Source organism: Amblyomma mixtum, chromosome 1 (assembly GCF_055824585.1).
Source record: "Amblyomma mixtum isolate Tamu chromosome 1, ASM5582458v1, whole genome shotgun sequence".
Lineage (NCBI taxonomy): Eukaryota > Metazoa > Arthropoda > Arachnida > Ixodida > Ixodidae > Amblyomma > Amblyomma mixtum.
The window spans coordinates 17,508,737-17,530,197 of record NC_143012.1 but is presented as its reverse complement, the minus strand read 5'-3'; the positions used below and the strand labels follow the sequence as shown (position 1 = coordinate 17,530,197).

The following is a 21,461-nucleotide window of genomic DNA, read 5'->3' as shown; positions in this document are numbered from 1 at the left end:
TTACGCTCCAGTTTCTTTGTACCTCTGAAGTTTATAGACGGCTGTTGCCGGTCTGGGCGGCAGGAAGTTGTCCTTGGGCACCTTTGGAGACACGTCTCGAAGTGTTTTCAACTGGAGAAAATAAAGAAGGAAAAAATTTAAGGGGACACTTAAGGTCCGCCTTAATGGTTAGACGCGTTAGCGCTAGTGTGTTATGTCCATATATTCGGAACTGGTCACCATCGAATTTGCATTCACAGATCCATGGCAGGCCTCGTACCGCTCCTGGCGCAGTGGTGCGGCTGTTAAGCGATGTGCCACTGCTCAGGGATGGCAAGCGGTGCTCCCAGTGGGCCTTTTGTGACCCAGGTTGCTCTTCCCATTCAGGCTCTCGCGACCAATAAGTAATTCAACTGCCACGTGCCACGGTGGCTCATTTTCTAACAATCCGATGGTCAGGTTGAGATGATGCCCTAACGTCACGTGACCAAGGTGCCCAAAACCCTCAGGTTGCTACTCCGGGGACTTTTCGCCCACAACGCCGACGACGATGACGCCGGATTTTCTGCAGAACGGAAGCCTTAACATCGTCGCGTCAAAACGGCAGAGGAACGAGTGAGCAGAGTAAATCGCTTCTGAGTCCCGACACAAGGCGGCGGGTTTCACGACATGTTTGACGACATGCGCGACACGGCATGCAACTTTTACCCATTTTTCTACAATAATCTGTTGTTGATACATTCCCGCCCGGATATATCAAGCCCGGTTGTTTCGAATTATTGACGCGAAAGCCCTTTTGGCCTCCTAACCTGAAAAATGTTGGCCTGTGGTTAAGCCTTTGAAGTTAGTCACGTGATGTGGGAAATGGCGAGAAATAAACGAGACTTTGTACGAGGGGGAGCTTGGACAACCTGGGGAAACAAAATAAATATTGCCGCGACTGGATTCCGAACCCGCGGTGGTGGTGGTGGTGGAAAACATTTATTTACAGATAAACTTCGGGAGGTGAGGTATGAGCTGACCCAAAGGGGGCCAGCCCTCACAAGTACTAGGTGGAGGTCCCTAGTTCGGGACCCCAGTGGGGTCGGCCGCTGCCCGGGCTCGCGCGACCAGGGGCCGTTGGGCCTGCAGGTCAGAGCAGCCGAGCAGGGTCGCCTCCCAGTCCTCCCGGGTTGGGTTGGGGTGAGGGGGGATAGCAGGGTTGGAGGGGCAGGCCCACACCATGTGGTAGATGTCCGAAGACTTCTCCGCACAGTGCGGACAGCTGCCAGAGAAAGAAGGGTCAAAGTGTTTTAGAGCTGCCGGGCACAGCAAAGTATTTGTATATAGGCGAAGCAGAAGCCGCTCCTCCGCCTTTGAGAGACCTTTACACGGGCGGGGATAAAGACTATGACCAGATTGATAAAGTAAAGAAATGTCTTTAAACGAGTAAGCTGGAGAGAATTCGAGTTCCTGATCGTCGGGGTCGGAGGGGAATGTCCGGTGAGAGAGCGCGCGGGCGGCGGCGTCAGCTGCCTCATTTCCCTCAAGGCCCATGTGAGCAGGAGCCCAAACGATACGCCGGTGAGCGGGGTCCCCGGTATAGACGCTGTTTTGGAGAATGCGGTAGGCTAGATACGGTACCCAGCCCTGCTCGACGTTCCGACATGCCCCTCGCGAGTCGGAAATAATTGTTTTTGAATTGGAATGAGATGCAGCCAAAGCAATGGCGACCTCCTCCGCGTGTGTTATGTCACGGGCTCGGAAAGTAAGGCCGTTCACTGTTTTGGATTCGTGGACGACTGCGGCCGTGAACCATCCCCCATGGTGGGGGCCGGAGGCATCCACGTAGAATACGCCGGGTTTCGATCCATAGTGGCGGGCCAGGGCTTCCGCCCGCGCCAGGCGCCGGCCATTATGGTCCTCACGGTTCATGTTCGCGGGAAGAGGGCGCATGTGGAGGGCGCATCTCCACTGGGATGGAATACGTACGCGCTCTTCCATGAGAGTGGTGTGTTGGATGTGTAGTCGGGCAAGAAGGCGGCGACCCGACGATGTCTTCGAGAGACGTGTGTATTGGTTGGTCAAGTGAGCTTCCCGGAGCTCCCGAAATGTGTTCACCATGCCCAGCCCCAGGAGGCGCTTGTTGGAGGTGGTCACGGGGAGGTCCAGAGCCCGCTTAATAATTTTGCGGAGGATGACTTCGAGTGAATCCTCGTCTTGCTTCCGCAGGTGGAGGTATGGAGTCGAATATAGAATTCGACTGGTTACAAATGCATGCGCCAGCCGCAAGGCGTCCTTACATCGTAACCCCCCGCGCTTGTTAGAAACCCGGCGGACTAAGCGGCCCACCTGGTCCCCCACCTGACGGAGTTTGGCCAATGTTGTTTCTGACCGTCTGTCTTGATGTATAAAGAGCCCCAGTACCCGGACTTCGATTTTTTCAGGGATTGGACCTGTCTCAAGAGACAATGAAATTTTGGCTGTGCACTTTGGTGAGGGGCGTATGTGCACAAATTCAGACTTTTGGGTGGAGCATTGGAGGCCGCAGCGGCGAGCATAACGGTCCACTATGGTCGCCGCCTCCTGCAGGTTGGCCTCAATGTCTCCAAGGCAACCCTGTGTGGCCCACAGGGTGATGTCATCGGCGTACAGCGCATGCTGTACACCGGTGACAGCGCCCAGCTGGGCCGGTAGGCGCATCATAGCCAGATTGAATAAAAGGGGAGAGAGCACCGCGCCCTGTGGTGTACCCCTGGTTCCTAAATGAAAAGGGCCATGTTCCGTATCCTGGATTCGAATGTAAGATTGTCTGTCTGTCAAAAATTGCCGAATGTATTGAAAGGCGTTTCTGCCGCAGTTAGTTTGAGAGAGTTGGGTGAGAATGATCTCGTGGGTAACGTTGTCGAATGCTCCCTTCAAATCCAAGGCGAGTACGACCTTGTCATTGTGAGCGCATTCGACGGGGTCAAGGACAGCCCGATTGAGTTGTAGCAGGACATCCTGTGCAGATCTCTGTGGGCGAAACCCGAACATGGTGTCCGCGAAAAGATGTTTGGATTCCATGAACTCGGACAGCCTGTCGCGTACCATCGTCTCCATGAGTTTGCCCACACAAGAAGTCAGAGAGATGGGGCGGAGGTTGTCCGTGTTGATGGCCTTTCCAGGTTTAGGAATGAAGGTGACCAGGGCGGTCTTCCAGTCGATGGGGAGTGGTACTTCTCCAAGCCAGATTGAGTTAATGTAATTCAGTAAAGACAAGTATGTCGGGTCGGGAAGGTTGGCTAACAATTTGACTGTAATTTTGTCCCGACCCGGAGCGGTGCCACGTTTCATTTTTGCCAGGGCCGCCCTCAGGTCATGGAGCTGGAACGGTTGATCCAGCTCAACGTTCTCAGAACCTGCATAAGAGTACGCCGGCCCGCGGGGGTCCTGGGTGGTGCACAAGTACTGGTCCCGGCGCGAAGAGATCAGCTTCGCTGGCAATTGCACGAGAGCTCTGTGCCTATCGCCACAGCCGATCACGCCTCGCGTTAAACTACAACACACACTCCCGCTGTGCACTGCACATCGTGGTCATCATTAACTTCCATCTGTGCGCAAGTCACGAAAGGAAAGGAAACACGCTTTCAATCGCGCTTTCAGGTACACCCCCCGTCAAAAGTATATGGCTCAAAGGGTTTGCTTGTGAGGTCTGCAGTATGCCTCGTTATGCATTCTCAGTAACAGCAATCTCTCGGAAGAAGAATGGCCTTGAGTCCTCGCTCTTCGCAAGCTTTGGACTGCTTGATGTGCTAGGGAACCACGCTAAACAGCTGAGATGCAAACCCGTTGGGCTGCATATTTTTGACGCGGGCTGTACGTGGCGTTGCTGTCCGCCTGCAAAAACCTGCCATCGCCCAGTATTAAGGCGAAAGCCTTTAATGGCTCATACTGTCGTCCGTTAACAAAGCGGGTCACACGCGTTTAACTCAGGAACTAAAAAAGATAGAAGAAAACCAATGGTTACTTCAGAGAGAGGAGGAAAAAGTAACCTACAAGCGAAGTTTGATGACTGTAGATTAATTAGTTCATTATAGGCAAAAATATCGAAATTGCGTCGGAATAGCGCTGCCATCGATATAACCACGGAAACAATGTGACGTCACACCCAGCGGAAGTCGTCATGGCACAGAGAAAATTGTCACACAATGGTCGTGAAAACGCCGGATTTGTGTCAAATTAGATAAAAAATGACTAATTAAGCGTAATAAACACTTATGATCCTCGAAAGATGTATAATTTGGGTATCGATATAGCCACGGGAATGGTGTGACATCACATCCACCGGAAGTCGTCACGGCATAATGTCCTCGGCTCTCGCCTCTCAACACTTTAGTTGCCAAAGTGTCCTTGCAATTTTTTGTGGGTATCGATGCTAACCCGCCAGCAATTTTTGTCTATGTCGAACACCCAAATTATGCCCTCGATAATCCTGTCTAAAAGTATAAGAAAGTCTCGAGTATATATCTAACTACAATTTCGCCAGCCGTTCCACATATCGAAATGAGTGCCGCGCCCCTGCAAGTTGGGCTTTTCATACCAGTGCTACTTTCCGAGCGCACACAGGTCGGCTGCGGGATATTAGGAACTTGCTGGCAACGCTACCGCTGTGAAACTGCATGACGATGTGAACGTGTAGGGTGCTTGAAGGTGGCCTTCGGTCTCTTGCATTTATTTTTTACACATCTTCGTGAGGTGAAGACAACCTAACTAATGCCAGCTGCGGCCCTCGGATGGCGTGCTTCGATACCGAAGGCGTTGCACTAACTGTACTTACTCTTTAATTGGCGATTATTCGGTTTGTAGTGCAGTGCTAACATGACTGGGCATCTTACCGTCCGCAGCGGCTTTGACGTAAAGCTGGATAGATCTGGCAACACTTTGCGAGCAGCACATCGCCTGCGTGGGTGCCTTGTATTCTTGCTTGTTAGAGATAATGTTATATATTGTGATTATTATCTAACGACCGATTTCGTGATTAATTTCAGGTCCTATATAGTAACGTTCGATTGCAATACCCTTTAAAACAATTTTAAAAACAGCAGAAATCGCAAACGGAAATTCAGCTGCATGCCACAGGCAGTGCTCGGTTAATATGCTACTGACCGAAGTAGATGGCGAGAGGAGGTTCCGCTCCGGCCACCTTCGGTACTGTCACCGCTTCTCGGCTTCTTTTCATGCGCAACAAACGCTCAAGAGCTCACCTCTTATGTCCAGCGTTTCCTAAAGGTGAGCGCTTTCCAACCGCTACAACCATTATTCGATCCAGTCCTCTCTTCTGACCGCACCGACGTCGTAAAGTTCGCTCCTCGCCAGCCGCCGCGCTGGGCCTCGCCTCGCTTGAGGCTAGGCCTATCACCCGCAGCGCAACTACCCCAACAGCCATGGAGGTGCAAGCGCAGGGCGACAACCTCGACCCTGAAACGTCCCCACCCAGTGAGTGGACCGCAGTGCTCCGCGCATACCAGGTTCGAGAACCAAGCCCGAATACCCTGGTTGGACGCACACAAACAGCCGTGTCCGCCGTCGGTGCTCATGCCGAGGCTGCCCCTGCGCCCTTTAAGCCGACGTACCGTGCTCAACAGCAACAGCTGCGCGTGTCGCACGCAGTCTCGCAGCGAAGTAAACACCTTGCTTCACTCCCGCCCGGCACCATACGGGTAGTTTTTCGACCGAGAGGCGGGCTCGCTTTGAACGGAGCCATGGCGCAGCCCCTTATGCAAGCCCTGCAAGTCACTGCCGATGGCCGGGACCTAGGGGACTTTCACCTCCGGATCCATCCTACGAATAACACATTCACCGTCGCTACCCACCAGGATACAACCGCCCTGCACCTCGTCCAACTCAAGGAAGTGGTAATCCAAGGGACCAGTTACCCTGTCGCCGCCTACATCGCACCGCCGCCCGCAGCTGTACGTGGAGTCATCTCGCAGGCCTACTGGGCGGAAACCCCGGAGCAGATGCTACGAGACCTCCAGACCCGCAACCCGGACGCTGATATTATCGCAGCACGCAGAATGGGGAGGACGCTGCCCATATTAATCACTTTTGCGCATGGACCAGTCCCTCATACCATACGCTACATGAGTGTGGTTTATAGATGCACGGCGTACAAGGGCAGTCCAGATGCCTGCACCAACTGTCGCCGACCGGGCCACAGATATGACGTCTGCCCCCACCCCAAGACTGGTCTCTGCACGCGGTGCGGGGACAAGCATGACCCGCAAGCTGTTCCTTCCTGCATCCCGATCTGCATTCTGTGTGGGGCCGAGCACCTCACGGGTACCGGCTCATGCAAGGCAAGACAAACAACTCCGAAACAACGCAGCCCGCCGCCACAGAAAACAAAGCCCTTTAGCAAGAAGGACTTTCCCCCGCTGCAAACGACCCTTCCCACTACCTCTACGTGGGCCTCCAAGGCCGCCAGGACTTGGACTACGCCGACCTCCCAGGACAACGAAGTGACTGCTCTGCGGGAAGAGGTAAGGCAGCTCAAGGCAGCCATCTCTACCTCCACCGCTGTACCCCCAAATCCTCCACCCCAATCCTCTCCACCCACCTCGCCACCTGTCGAACCTCCTTCGAAAAAGAGGAGGCCTGATGAGACGCCAGCACAACCCATAGACTACGAAGCAAAATTTCAGGACTTCGCCAAAAACTTAGAAGCTAGGCTCGCAGAGCGAATTACTGCACAGGTCACTGCACAGTGCCAAATTTTGATTGAAACTACCATTACCCGTTTAATGGATACTGTCATAACTAGCATCATGGCCAAGGTAGAGGAGCGTTTACATCACCTTGTTCCTAGCCTCTCACAGGCCTCTCCTCCCACAGTGCCACCCTCCACACCCCTCCTTCGCCCCTCTACGCTACAGCATGGCTCTTCCGACGGACCATAATTCTTTACACATTATTCAATGGAACTGCAGGGGCTTTCGGCGTAAGCGCGATCCTCTGCTGCAAATTATCGCTACTTCCTCATCCCCACCAGACATCATCGCAATTCAGGACGCAAACGTTTGCAAACAACTTCCCGGATACGCTCTTATCCCCTCGGACTCTACTGATCTTCCTCGGGTGGTCACATACGTCTGCAACTCTTTGCATTACATGGAACACACAATTACCACACCTATCGCTCACACGTTCATCGAAATTTTACCTCCAACCCCTGCACAATCTCCCTTGTTCGTTCTTAACTGCTATCTTCTACCACGACAGCCAGTTAATCTACTCCCTCCACTCCTCAAATCCGTGGCGAAATTGGCTGGATCAAATCCCCTACTCATTGCCGGTGACTTCAACTGCGCACACGTGGACTGGGGCTATCGGCGCACAAACCACAGAGGCACAGTTCTCTGCAATGAAATGATGGTCCTCCACTTGTCCATCTATAATGATTTCAGCCTGCCTCCGCGTGTTGGTAACAGTGTAACTACAGACACCAGCCCAGATCTCACGCTTGGAAGAAATGTGGCCCACCTGCAGTTGGGAAAGAACGCAAACCACACTAGGCAGCGACCACCACCTAATTCGCATAACACTAAGCTATCGCCGCCCTCAGCGCAAATTTGCCGTTAGACAAACTAATTGGGACCAGTTACGAAAATTTCGCCAGGAACACGTACAGTCAACACAGGTACCCTTCGACCTAGACACCTGGACTACCCAGTTACAGGAGGATATTCGCCAACATACTCGAACGCTAGACACTACCCCAGACACCCCCGTAATTGACAGTAAGCTCGCGCACCTCCTTCAAGCTCAAGAACGCATAACACACAGATGGAAAACTCAAAAACACAATAGGAAACTAAAACTCAAACTCGCACAGCTTCAGACTCAAATAGAACACCACAGTGCCACTCTTTGCAAAGCTAATTGGAATCAGATTTGTGACAGTCTCCGCGGCAATCTCTCCACAACCCGTGCCTGGCACCTCTTACGCCACATGCTAGACCCCACGCAATCTAAAACCCAGACACGCCTTAGCATTCGCCGCCTTACTCATAACCACAGGCAGGACACGAACGCCTTCCTCGCGCAGGTGAAATCAACATATACCACCCCAGGTGACCCTTGCAAGCACCCCGAGTACATGGGTCCACCTCAACCCCACCTTGACGCCCCTATTACAGAGGCGGAATTTCGGACAGCCCTTTTGAAATTACGCAATACTGCACCCGGGGAAGATCAAATTACCAATGCTGCCATCCGAAACCTTAACGATGCCTCCATATCTCATCTAGTCACCCACTTCAACGAGTGCTGGAAGTCAGGTACCCTCCCAGCCACCTGGAAGCATGGAAAAATCATATTTATTCCTAAACCCCACAAACCCATCAACATAGAGAATATCCGACCAATTTCTCTGACATCTTGTCTCGGCAAGGCCTTCGAACACATAATTCTTGCCCGACTAACCACGTACATGGAAGACAACCACCTTTTTCCGCACAGCATGGTGGGCTTTCGTGCGCACCTATCTGCACAGGATGCCCTACTACAAATTGCACATGACGTGCTTGATGACACGATCCCCCACCTCACTAAAGCTATTCTGGCGGTTGACCTCACAAAGGCATTTGACAGGATTCGACACGATGCCATTTTGCGAGAACTGCAGGCACTACAGGTAGGCTCAAATACCTACAACTACGTTCGCGCCTTTCTCTCGGGGCGCACTGCCTCCCTGCACATAGCAGAGCTGAGCACACCACCTTATACACTCGGCGAACTTGGAACCCCCCAAGGCGCGGTCCTCTCCCCTCTTCTCTTTAATATTGCTCTCATCCCCCTAGCTCATAAACTCGCTCTCATCCCACACCTAAGGCATACCTTGTACGCTGATGATATTACCGCATGGACCACTCATCGATCTGATGGAGAAATTCAGGAAACTCTTCAATTAGCAGCTGACACCATCTCTGCTCATGCGTCATCTATTGGGCTCGAATGCTCCCCCTCTAAATCCGCACTTCTGCTCATAAGACCGAAATCTGCAGCTAACTCGCCCATTCAAATCGCTTTACAAGGAACCCCTATCCCTGTCACCCCCACCCTCCGTATCCTTGGCCTTTATTGCAGGATTCAGGACGCAACGATCATACCCTTAAAACACTCAAGGCCTCCATGCAATCTGTGTGGCAACTTCTACGCCGCGTATCCTCCCTGCACAAAGGTTTAGACGAAGCGGACAGCATGAAAGTAGTGCATGCTTTTACACTTAGCCGCATTTTATACGCCACCCCATATCTTAAGCTCAACCGCATGGAAACAGAGCGAGTGAACGCCATGATTCGTCTAGCAACCAAGGCAGCCTTAAACTTACCCCGCAGCACTAGCACAGCCAAGCTCCTTGAACTAGGCATGCATAACACCTTTCAGTAACTAGTAGACGGGCACCTCCAGACACAGTATCTGAGACTTGCCGAGAGCGCAACTGGCAGGCATATCCTCGCTTCCCTTCGCATCAACATTCCCGCTAATCAGACATCCCTTATAGCTATTCCTCGACACATTCATAATCCCCTCGTTGTGAAACCCCTTCCCCGGAACGTTCATCCCCAGTACCACATCCCTCGCCGCATGGCTCGCGCTAAGGCCCTACACAAGTATTATGGACAAGCCCAGGACGCCATTTGGTTAGACGCCGCGTGCACAACTCATGAAGCTGTAGCTGTTGGTTACAATCCAGCCCTAGCACAGCCCCTCACACACCGCCTTCCCTCGGGCTGTACGCCTGAGGAGGCAGAGGAAACCGCCATCGCCCTAGCCCTTGTACATTCCAATGCAAACTACATCTTTAGCGATTCCAAAACGGCTCTGTTCAACTTCGCGAGAGGCAGGATTCACGCCCCTGCTTGGGAGTTGTTGAACACCCCCACCAAAAACTTACCACGCAGGGTAGAGCTCCAGTGGGTGCCGGCTCACTCTGGGAATCCAGGAAACGAGGCTGCCGATAAATTGGCCCGAGGTTTAATTTGCCGGGCTCACGACGGCCTCGATCCAGGTTTCTCGAGAGAACGGGCGCACACCTTTGAAGAGCTCACGCAAATGCCCCGCTTGGACCGTCGGACTTACCCTCCTCCACACCCCTCCCTTACCCATTCCCAACAGATCCTCTGTAGACGCCTCCAGACCCGCTCTCTCTCATCCCCTCAGCTGCTATCCCACTACTGTGGCACCTCCCCTGCATGCACCCTGTGCGGCGACCCTCACGCCACACTCTCCCACATCCTTTTCGGCTGCTCCGCTGATCCTCCCCCGCAGTGACAGCCCGCGTTATCAAGTTGGGAGGACTGGGAGGTCGTGCTCTGGTCTCCGGACCCGCCATCGCAGCTTGCTGCGGTGCTTCGGGGTGCCGACGTCATGGACAAACACCACATGAACGTTCCGACGTACAGTGGGACCGTGCGGTGGTCCAGGGACCCAAGGGGGTCTAACAAACTTGCCATAATAAAGTTTTCTCTCTCTCTCTCTCTGGCCGAAGTATTATGCCTGAGTTCTGTTCGTGGATGCAAAAATTTGTACAAGGGGCCAAGGCCTCGTCAGGCTCTTAGCCTTTAACCTCGGCCTCCTCTTGGACACTGTCTGAGGAACAAATAAAGAAAAAAAAATATACTTGAGACGCAGAAAAGACGTCAAAGACATTACTGGAAGAGGCATCGCACTCACGTCGGATAGCTAAAATAGGGACTGAAAAGAATTGCACGTTTCGCGAAATGTCTGAAATATCGAAGAGGAACCTCGGGAATCTTGTTGAGAAAGTTCAGGGGGACAGTCTACGTATGAGGCATGTTTGTGACAAAGAAATTGACGATTCCCGCGAAAATTACCGGTGTTGAGAAAGTTCAGAGGTACAGTCTACGTATGAGGCATGTTTGTGACAAAGAAATTGACGATTCCCGCGAAAATTCCCGCTGTTGAGATTGTGATAACGGCAACATACAACTAATTTTCGCAGATACGAAATTCCGCACCACTGTCAAACTTTGCAGAAATAATCAAGATAGAGTGTAAACGCAACAGTATAAGAGAGCCTCAAAAAAAATCTTTGGTAGTTACTTTTTCAGAGTATCGAGGAGAAATTCTGATATTGTTCACGAGATATCGGGACAAAATTATCAACTCTGTTTTACAAACGTAAGCCTGTGACTGCAAACCGTCCATTGGGGTGTCAGCCTGTGAACATCTTGTAGGAAGTGTGTACGACGTGACGTTATCGGTGGTGCCTCCCTGGAGACATTGGCGCAGAAAGCCTTCAACAAACTACTGAAACATCAGCGTGTGAGACGAGTGTGCTGCCCGCTTTAACATCCACAGCGTCCACTGCCGCAGAGCTTGCAAGAAGGTGCCATTGCGAAGCAACTTCGCAAATATGCCTAATCCACCCACCGTTGAAGACTGGACGGAAGAAGGGAATTCCAAGACCACCCACTTGATGCCCTGAGTGCACGGGGGTGTCGTGATGGACCCCGTGTAGATGTAGTAGCCCTGCCAACGGCCGATGAGGTAGTTCAACACCAGAGGCTGCGCCGCAGGATTATAGTGCAATGATTGAGAACAGTGCAGAGGTACGCTACTGGTACGTTAGAAGTATCAGTATAGGTGAGACATAATAGTACTTATGAATACCTGGGTCCTTCGTTTTTAACTTACAATTTTATTTTTGTAATTCACGCTGCTAAGATCTATGGCTAGTTTTTAAGTTGAAATTCGGGTGAAAATTGGGTTATTAATCATTTTTAAATAGGAGTTTTTGCGGAGTTTTCTTTTTAGAAAAATACTTCCCTATTTGCACGCATCATGACCAGCACGGAAAGTGCTTTAGTTTTTGCTCAGTATTTCCATAAGCAGTCAAGAAATGTAAGCTTGGACTAAAAAACGTCTCGCCAAGCCAGATATTTGTTTTAATTCACTAAAATGATTTCGTCGCGTACACTGTCAGCCTAAGTGCGACATCTCGAGTCTGTCCAAGATTTGCTTGTGGTTTCGATGATATTCACGTATTAAGCTACGCCGCAGAGAGGAGGCCGTAAATTATGTTTGAAATTTTCAAAACTGAAAACACTGCCACGGAGTAAGCGGAAGATATTACGTTAATATTTGCTCTGTGCCTTCAGTAAGACCTCTAATTTTTCGCGATTTCTGGAAAAATCGCAAGTTTTTTAAAATTTTCTCAGGAATCGCTTATGTCACTTCTCTTTTTTATTTTACTCTGCTTGCGGATATCAGTGGGCAGAATAGTATGATGGGATTTGATTATTTTAATCGCCTTAATCGTCTTGAAAGGAAGAACCTTGTAACGAATGAAGTTCTGTCCATGCCTTGACATCCATCCTCCCCAATCCCCTCAAGGAGTCTTGCGCGCCAAGCGCTCATGCTCTACATTCAGCGACTACATTTTCTGGGAATGCAGCGGAAGCATGGGACCGAAATACATGGTCTGTTCTGAAAGTAGTAGGACTCATTTTTTTAAACAAAATTTATTCAAGAGAATAGTACAAACGATTACAATTTTTCAAGGTAGCACCCTTCCGCACCTACACACTGCTGCCAATGAGTTTTACAGTTTTCGTACGCCTCCAGGAACACCTGGACCGGAATGCTGTTTAGCTCCCTCGTCACGGCCTGTTGAACCACCTCTACCGATCCGTGATGTTTACCCTCGAGCGTCGATTTTATTCTCGGGAATAGAAAATGTCTGGCGGGGCCAAGTCGAGGCTGTAGGGGTGCTGAGGCGGCGTTGCCGCCTTGTTCTGGTAAAAAAATCGGTGTCCTCAATCACATCACGAAGAAGATCCTACCGGTTGGCCTTTTCCTCCTCTGACAACACTCCCGGCAGCAACTTCGCGCACGCTTTCCTCATGGATAAGTTTTCTGTCACTATCTCAAAAACTTGGTTTTAAGAAATGCTCAAGTCATCAGCAATCATTCTGATACTCATTCTACGATCACTGTTAAGTAAATGTTTCACTCGCTACGCATTTTCGTTGGTCTTGCTAGTCGAAGGGCCTCTGGAACGGTCGTCTTCCTCCACTCTTTCCTTACCTTCTCGGAAAAGCTTGTGCCACTCAAAAAACACCTGATCTACCCATGGAAGCGTCACCGTAGGCCTCCTTAATCATGTTGTGAGTCTCTTTGCCCGTTTTACCAAGATTTACACAAAATTTGATTGCGTATCGCTGATCCAGTAAACGCTCGACGATTCTGCGTGACGAGACGTTTCGACAGGGGTTCACAGTACAAGCGACCTCCTCTCTTCAACGGCCGAGAGCCGACTGCCGATTTTCCCCAGCATTCCCAATATCCCCCTTCAACGATCCTCCACGCGCAGACAGCCTCTCGTCCGCCCGTTCACCCAGGAAAAAACCAGTCCTACTACTTTCAGAACAGACCCTGTACGTCTCCTCTTCGTACAGAGCGGAATATAGTCAACGCTTGCAGTTTTCTGTTTTATATTACACAGTATGTTGCCAATATTCGTTATATGCGCCATACTTTTAACCCAAGTGCCTATTTTCAGCGATGAAAGTAGGAAACCTTCAATTACAACAAATTTGCTAGGCACATCAACTTACAACAAGCTTCCATAGATGGCGCCAGCGTCTCCAGCGATGGAGGGAGTGTAAAGCGCGTGAGAAAGCAACGTGCCCGACAACTAGGCGCACCGTTGGCACCGTTCTGTAGTCGTACTTTTTGTCAGACTGACGCAATCAAGGGAGCTCCGTCCTTATTGCCAAGAAAATCTCTCACCGAGTGTAGCTGCAACGCGCTCAAAGGCTTGTAAGGGAAGAGTCAAGATACTGGCCGCTGTAGCTTCACAAGCACACCTCACGTTCCATTAGGAAACAAGCAACGAGTACCGCGATGATCTTATTTTTCCCTCTGCTGTCAGACACCCCCAGCTTACTCATCCATCAGGATCATTAGCTGTAAGAAAAGGCCGCCTTCTCTGCGTCCTATGGTCGTTGCGGGGAATCGCGCTGCTCGCATTCGCGACAGTGTTGCTACAAACGTGGAAAGAAGGCGGTCCCGCCCGTTGAGAAAGAACAGAAGGCCGTAGAAGAGACATAAGGTGTACGGAAGGAAAAAATTCCCAGGAACACCTAATTCCATTATGCCTTGGCAGTTTGGTAGTACGATAGCTTGAGCAAATATTGATGCATTTACCGGATGTGACGTCACTTCCGTCCAGGCAATCGGCAAAAAGTTAATGGTTCCCTCTGCCATAACAGTAGCCCTGCCTCGTGGACGCCGCACTAAGCGACACCCATGTAGAAAGGGAGCAGTAGAAGACCTGGACACTGCAAAGAACTTAAGACAGTGGTAAACGGGAGGTAGTCTCTGCTGTGATAACACTCTCTACTATCTCTCGAGGCCGAAGGTTATTTTTCTGTGGACATTCTGTTCTTAGAGAAAATAGGTGCAAGCACCAACAAACAATTCTTGATGGATCAGCGAGTGTTCTGATTTTCTTAATTACCACTTCCTGTAGACTGTGCTTCGGACTCCCTGCACCCATCTCAAGCGTGAAACCATGAGCCAAAATATACGTAGACCTTCCTTACACGGCGGATGACGGCACCGACCTTACTTCATTAGTTTTTTCGTGAACGATGTGCACAGCTTATGCTCACTTTTCACTTTCAATTTTAGACAGTGAATTTTCTCTCGTTTGGTGCTCAAAAATAGTTTCGGATTAATGTATGAGGCAGATAAAATGCTTTGGTTTACAGCAAAAAAAACAAAAAAACTGAACTATCGAATGTGGTACGGACGTACCTTCATATTGCAAACTGCTTCGGCTCTACATTCCATAAGTGCTATAGCATTAATATACAATTTCCACTGGCAGCCTACTTGCTACATTTATTCATCGTTAAATTAGGAACTAGTGCTAAAAATCGCTTCCATTATGCTCTCGCCCAAGGTCATGAAAACTGCAGAGTTATAGATACCTTACTAGCGTTCCCCGTGACTCCGATCTTATCGATGATGGCGGAAAGGGCTTCGTCCACAGAAGTTCTCAGTTCTCTAGCAGCCGTCTGGAATAAATTCGTAAAATATAAGTCAGAGTGTTGTGCGGGCATGACCCTAGGGCGGAAGTTCTGTGGGCATATTGTAGCGCGGGCTACACTGGCCGTAGATGAGCAGTCTCGCATGAGCGTGGAAGCATCGGGAAGCATCGTGGCGTCTCAACGCTGAAATCACCTATCCTTCAAGGCAAGTTGATTCGGCGCCAAGCACTGCAAGGTGCATCTTGGGTGGCCGCACTGTGAGGTCCTTCCGGCGACATCTTTTCTCCTCGCGATCTGCCGCCCCGAAAAGCGGGGACATAACGGACTCGGTGCTTTCTTTTCAATTCTCAAGCACGTGGCAACGCTTGTGCAGGAGCCCAGCCAGATATCACAGCTTTTCTAATTCCATTTAAGAGAGGGAATGCTGCGCAGCCAATCAGCCTGCCAGCACGCGCTGGCACGAACCTCAGCGCGTCCCCACTGTAAACGGCGGGTGTGAGCAGGCCATCTCATGTGCGTGCCTCTATTCAGCAACGTTCTACAGTGCAGTGATTCAGATCTTGTGATTTGATCCACGAAAAGCTTTCACATCTCGATGAAACACAAATTTGCTATAGAACGTCTTATCTACGCTGCGCACGAAGTGCACGAGACCACATAGCCGGCGTCTTTATCTCAAATGCCTCTCAGATGAGACTGTTCCCGCAAACTACGTTCTTTTCTACCAAAATGTTTTCTGCATATATAGCTACGTTCCCAAGCATCTCGCACGAAGACGTAAGCCACCCCTCCCCACAAGTCTCACCACACATCATCATCATCATCAGCCTGACTACGCCGACTGCAGGGCAAAGGCCTCCCGCCTGTCTCTCCAAGTACCCCGTTTTGTGCCAGCTGCAGCCACCGTATCTCCGCTAACTTTTCAGTCTCATCCACCCACTTAACTATCTGCCGCCCCCTGCTACGCTTACCTTTTGGAATCCACTCCGTTACACTTAAGCACCAGCGGTTATCTTGAATCCACTCCGTTACACTTAAGCACCAGCGGTTATCTTGCATTCGCGTTACATGCCTGCCCAAGCCCATGTTTCCCTCTTGATTTCGACTACGATGTCATTAACCCGAGTTTGTTCCCTCACCCTCTCTGCCCGCTTCCGGTCTCTTAACGTTACACCTACGATAATTCATTCCATAGCTCGCTGCGTTCTCCTGAACTTGAGCTGCGGCAACTAAATGAAGAGAAGCGTACAAGCAGCTCTTATTGCAAAGATACTGGCTTGACTGGCATCGGAAGAATAAGGACGGCGCTGAGGGACGTGAGATCTACGAGTCGACCACACCGAACGCGGAATGCTACAAGAACCACGCCATTTCTTCCGCAGTAAAGCTGTTTCTAGAAGATTTGCACAATTGTGTGTTCATTCTAACCAATTAAGACTTCTTAAACGCAAAACATTGTCCATTTCTAGCGTTTAAAAGGTAAAACAATGGTTAGAACATTGCAAAACAACAAATGTACACCTGAAATAATATATTGACAGCGGTATAACTGAGGGCCAACAATAGCACGTGAGTCTAACAATTGAATTTACATCACAACGTTTTTACGACTGGGGTAAATTTGCGCAGGAGATCGTTTGCGATAAGGCTTTCGGCGTCCTTTTTGACGTGGCAAAGTGCTAAACGGCTGCGAAGTGCAATTTCTGCTCATAATTCTTGCGGTGGTTCACTGCACTGGTATTCTGCTTGTAAGAACGAGGTCGCGGGTTTGGCCTCAGCGTATGGTAGCAATCCCAGGCCTATCACTACGATGTGTCTGAAAGTGTTGCTTAGGCACAAATCACGAGAGTTCTGTTCAACTGTGTGCACACACACACACACACACACACGCACGCACGCACGCACGCGCACACACGCGCACACACACACACACACACACACACACACACACACACACACACACACACACACACACACACACACACACACATGCATGTGCACGTAAGGACTTACACACATATAAACCAACGCCTTCCCCATTTCAGTGCTATCGAGAGAACGTCCTCTTCACAATGCGAGCCCCTTGGAGGTCACCTTTGATTCACTCCTCGCGATGTGACGCCACTATTGGGATGTGGTAGCTTATGTAACACCGCGAGCTCCTGGCATGGTTGGCAATGGCTACTCTATAAAAAGCCGGCGCACCAGGGTGGTTCAGTGCATTTGGTGCTCGGCTGCAGATCCCAAAGACGTGGATTCGACACGGGTTGCGGCGGTCGCATTTTCGATGGAGGCGGATTCCTACAGCCCTGTGTACCGTGCGATGTCAGTGCACGTTAAAGAACCCCAGCTGGTCGAAATTATCCGGTGCCCTCCACTACGGCGTCCCTTATAGCCCGAGTTGGTGTGCGACGTTAAACCTCATAAAACCATCTATAAAGGGCAGCCGTAAGAATAAGAGAACGACAGTACGTTCGCTCATTTCCAATGGGGTGTCACTATTGGGATGAGGGGCTCTCTTCCTCTTAGTGCACGGCCGGAGCAGGCAAGAAGGCTAACGCATGGGAAGAGAGTAAAAAGGAGCGCGGAAGAGGATTCCATCTTCTCAAACCAGCTGATTTTACCGGCATTGAAATAGAGGACTCATGCGAAAGCATGCAGAGCCACGAACCATGTATAACGCGCTGAGCACGACAACGCTGCTCGGCTCGTCGAGGGCCTCCGCAAGACTGTTCTTGCCCGCTTTGAGGTGAACCAAGTGCACCTGCATGAGAGACAAGATTTGAGGGCATCGTCGTATATGAAGTGGGCCGCTTGCGGCTGTTCCGGACCACACGCACACGTCGTCGGTACAAGGGGGTTCTTTGAAATTGCGTACATCTCTGCACTGCATAGAAAGTGCTGAGTGACCAGCAGTTCTGGTCAGCTCCTACGGAGCGCCCCAAAGCCTTGTAGCTTATGTAGTTCGAATTGACATTTATTTTTGTCTATATTTTCTCAACATTTCAGCCTTTCTCTATACTGTCTTCAACTGTACAGCTTTTAGACACAAATTTCATTGCGTTTGCGGTGGTCCATGGCATGAAAGGTAGCTCAAAATAATAAATACACACAACGCATGTCCTGTGGTGTGTATTCCTTCCATGTCCGTAGACTTGGTTTGCGCTACCGCTCATTCCATGAATCACCGATACCGACTTGCGCAAGTTTCCACTCCTGTCAGAATATTTTCGGTGGGCTCGCTTTGAAACCAGAACGTGTATCATTAGGTCACGTCCCTGCTCGTGGGCGATCAAACATTCAACTGTTCCTTCACGTCTACCGGGAGTGCTTAAAGGCCAACATTATTACTACCGGACCCTAGGTGCTTGGTTATATCGATGGCACCTGCCTTGAGAACTGGATCGAAAAACCCATATTCCAGGATAATAGGCGGAATTGATTCGTCAGATTTAGCGCACCCTGAACATCATCTTAGGAACTGCAGTGAATTAACGTACAATTAATTTTTGATTTTCCTTTTCATGCTTCTCTATAGGTCCAGATTGTGCTACATTTCAATTGATTTGATCCAGTTGGCACCCTCTGCATCTTAACACTGCATTTGAAGCTCTGTAATTCCCCGTCCCAGTTTCCTGCTAACTTACTGGTAGGCTGCCTAGTCCTTTCCGTCCTCTGTGACCCAACGCTCTTTCTGTACAAGTTCTGAAGCACACTCTTTGTCAAAAGTTTAAAGCCCAAGGGGTTTGCTTCTGGGTCATGTCATGCGGCTAGTTATGCATTCCCAGTGTTCCAAATATCTTGACACTTCCCTCATAGCCTGAGTTGCTTTGGGACGTTAAACCCCAATAAAACAAACTTATATAAATGGTGCACAGATTTTCTGTTGTCTTCCTATAGATACTTCCTTTAGCCTATTCATAGTCTATAGAATGTCTATATCAATTGATTTGATCCAGTTGGCACCCTCTGCATCTTAACACTGCATTTGAAGCTCTGTAATTCCCCGTCCCAGTTTCCTGCTAACTTACTGGTAGGCTGCCTAGTCCTTTCCGTCCTCTGTGACCCAACGCTCTTTCTGTACAAGTTCTGAAGCACACTCTTTGTCAAAAGTTTAAAGCCCAAGGGGTTTGCTTCTGGGTCATGTCATGCGGCTAGTTATGCATTCCCAGTGTTCCAAATATCTTGACACTTCCCTCATAGCCTGAGTTGCTTTGGGACGTTAAACCCCAATAAAACAAACTTATATAAATGGTGCACAGATTTTCTGTTGTCTTCCTATAGATACTTCCTTTAGCCTATTCATAGTCTATAGAATGTCTATATCAATTGATTTGATCCAGTTGGCACCCTCTGCATCTTAACACTGCATTTGAAGCTCTGTAATTCCCCGTCCCAGTTTCCTGCTAACTTACTGGTAGGCTGCCTAGTCCTTTCCGTCCTCTGTGACCCAACGCTCTTTCTGTACAAGTTCTGAAGCACACTCTTTGTCAAAAGTTTAAAGCCCAAGGGGTTTGCTTCTGGGTCATGTCATGCGGCTAGTTATGCATTCCCAGTGTTCCAAATATCTTGACACTTCCCTCATAGCCTGAGTTGCTTTGGGACGTTAAACCCCAATAAAACAAACTTATATAAATGGTGCACAGATTTTCTGTTGTCTTTCTATATATACTTCCTTTAGCCTATTCATAGTCTATAGAATGTCTATAGGAAAAGAAGTTTACAGAAAGTGCATGGCTGTAACTGTAAATACTGCCTCTAGACAGTCTGTAGGATCTTTGTCGTCTATATACAAGGCTATAGGATTGTGGATAAAGCGTCCACAGACTTTATAGACAAATATCTAGGAACAGCTCCACTTTCTAAAAACGCCGCGATGGCTCAGTGGTTAAGGCGCTCGTCTACGGAGCCGGAGTACCCGGGTTGCAACCCGACAGCGGCGGCCGCGTTTCGATGGATGGTGGTGGTGGTGGTGGAAAACATTTATGTACAGGTATAATACAGGAGGTTATGCATGAGCTGACCCAGAGGGGGCCAGCCCTTACAAATACTAGGTGGAGGTCCCTAGTTCGGGACCCCAGTGGCATCGGCCGCCGCCCAGGCTCGCCCGACCAAGGCCCGTTGGGCCTGCAGGTCAGAGCAGCCGAGCAGGATCGCCTCCCAGTACTCCCGGGTTGGGTTGGGGTGAGGGGGATAGCAGGGTTGGAGGGGCAGGCCCACACCATGTGGTAGATGTCCGAAGACTTCTCCGCACAGTGCGGACAGCTGCCAGAGAAAGAAGGGTCGAAGTGTTTCAGAGCTGCCGGGCACAGCAAAGTATTAGTATACAGGCGGAGCAGAAGCCGCTCCTCCGCCTTTGGCAGACCTTTACACGGGAGGGGATAAAGACCATGGCCAGATTGATAGAGTAAAACGATGTCTTTGAAGGTGTAAGCTGGAATAAATTCGAGTTCCTGATCGTCAGGGTCGGAGGGGAATGTCCGGTGAGAGAGCGCGCTGGCGGCGGCGTCAGCTGCCTCATTTCCCTCAAGGCCCATGTGAGCGGGAGCCCAAACGATACGCCGGTGCGCGGGGTCACCGGTGTAGACGCTGTTTTGAAGAATGCGGTAGGTTAGATACGGTACCCAGCCCTACTCGACGTTCCCACATGCCCCTCGCGAGTCGGAAATAATCGTTTTTGAATTGGAATCAGATGCAGCCAACGCAATGGCGACCTCCTCCGCGTGTGTTATGTCACGGGCTCGGAAAGTAAGGCCGTTCACTGTTTTGGATTGGTGGACGACTGCGACTGTGTACCATCCCCCATGGTGGGGACCTGAGGCATCCACGTAGAATACGCCGGGTTTCGATCCATAGTGGCGGGCCAGGGCTTCCGCCCGCGCCAGGCGCCGGCCATTATGGTCCTCACGATTCATGTTCGCGGGAAGAGGGCGCACGTGGAGGGCGCATCTCCACTGGGATGGAATACGTACGCGCTCTTCCATGAGAGTGGTGTGTTGGATGTGTAGTCGGGCAAGGAGGCTGCGACCCGACGATGTCTTCGAGAGACGTGTATATTGGTTAGTCAAGTGGGCTTCCCGGAGCTCCCGAAATGTGTTCACCATGCCTAGCCCCAGGAGGCGCTTGTTGGAGGTGGTAACGGGGAGGCCTAGAGCCCGCTTAATAATTTTGCGGAGGATGACTTCGAGTGAATCCTCGTCTTGCTTCCGCAGGTGGAGGTATGGAGTCGAATATAGAATTCGACTGGTTACAAATGCATGCGCCAGCCGCAAGGCGTCCTTACATCGTAACCCCCCCGCTTGTTAGAAACCCGGCGGACCAAGCGGCCCACCTGGTCCCCACCTGACGGAGTTTGGCCAATGTTGTTTCTGACTGTCTGTCTTGATGTATAAAGAGCCCCAGTACCCGGACTTCGATATTTTCAGGGATTGGACCTGT

General features: G+C 50.4%; 1 protein-coding gene and 1 pseudogene across 1 annotated transcript in view; one reads left to right on the top strand and one right to left on the bottom strand.

Annotated features, from left to right (window-relative positions):
• Positions 1-21,461, bottom strand: part of LOC149365593 (carbonic anhydrase 3-like) — a 28,456-nt gene continuing 6,995 nt past the window's right edge. The window contains exons 3-6 of the mRNA XM_089568881.1: positions 17,695-17,787; positions 14,964-15,050; positions 11,398-11,532; positions 1-111 (exon numbers count right to left, since the gene is read on the bottom strand). Of these exons, the coding sequence (XP_089425007.1) occupies positions 1-111; positions 11,398-11,532; positions 14,964-15,050; positions 17,695-17,787 (426 nt within the window). The remainder of the gene's footprint in view (positions 112-11,397; positions 11,533-14,963; positions 15,051-17,694; positions 17,788-21,461) is intronic.
• On the top strand, positions 5,123-11,388 carry LOC149365594 (uncharacterized; annotated as a pseudogene).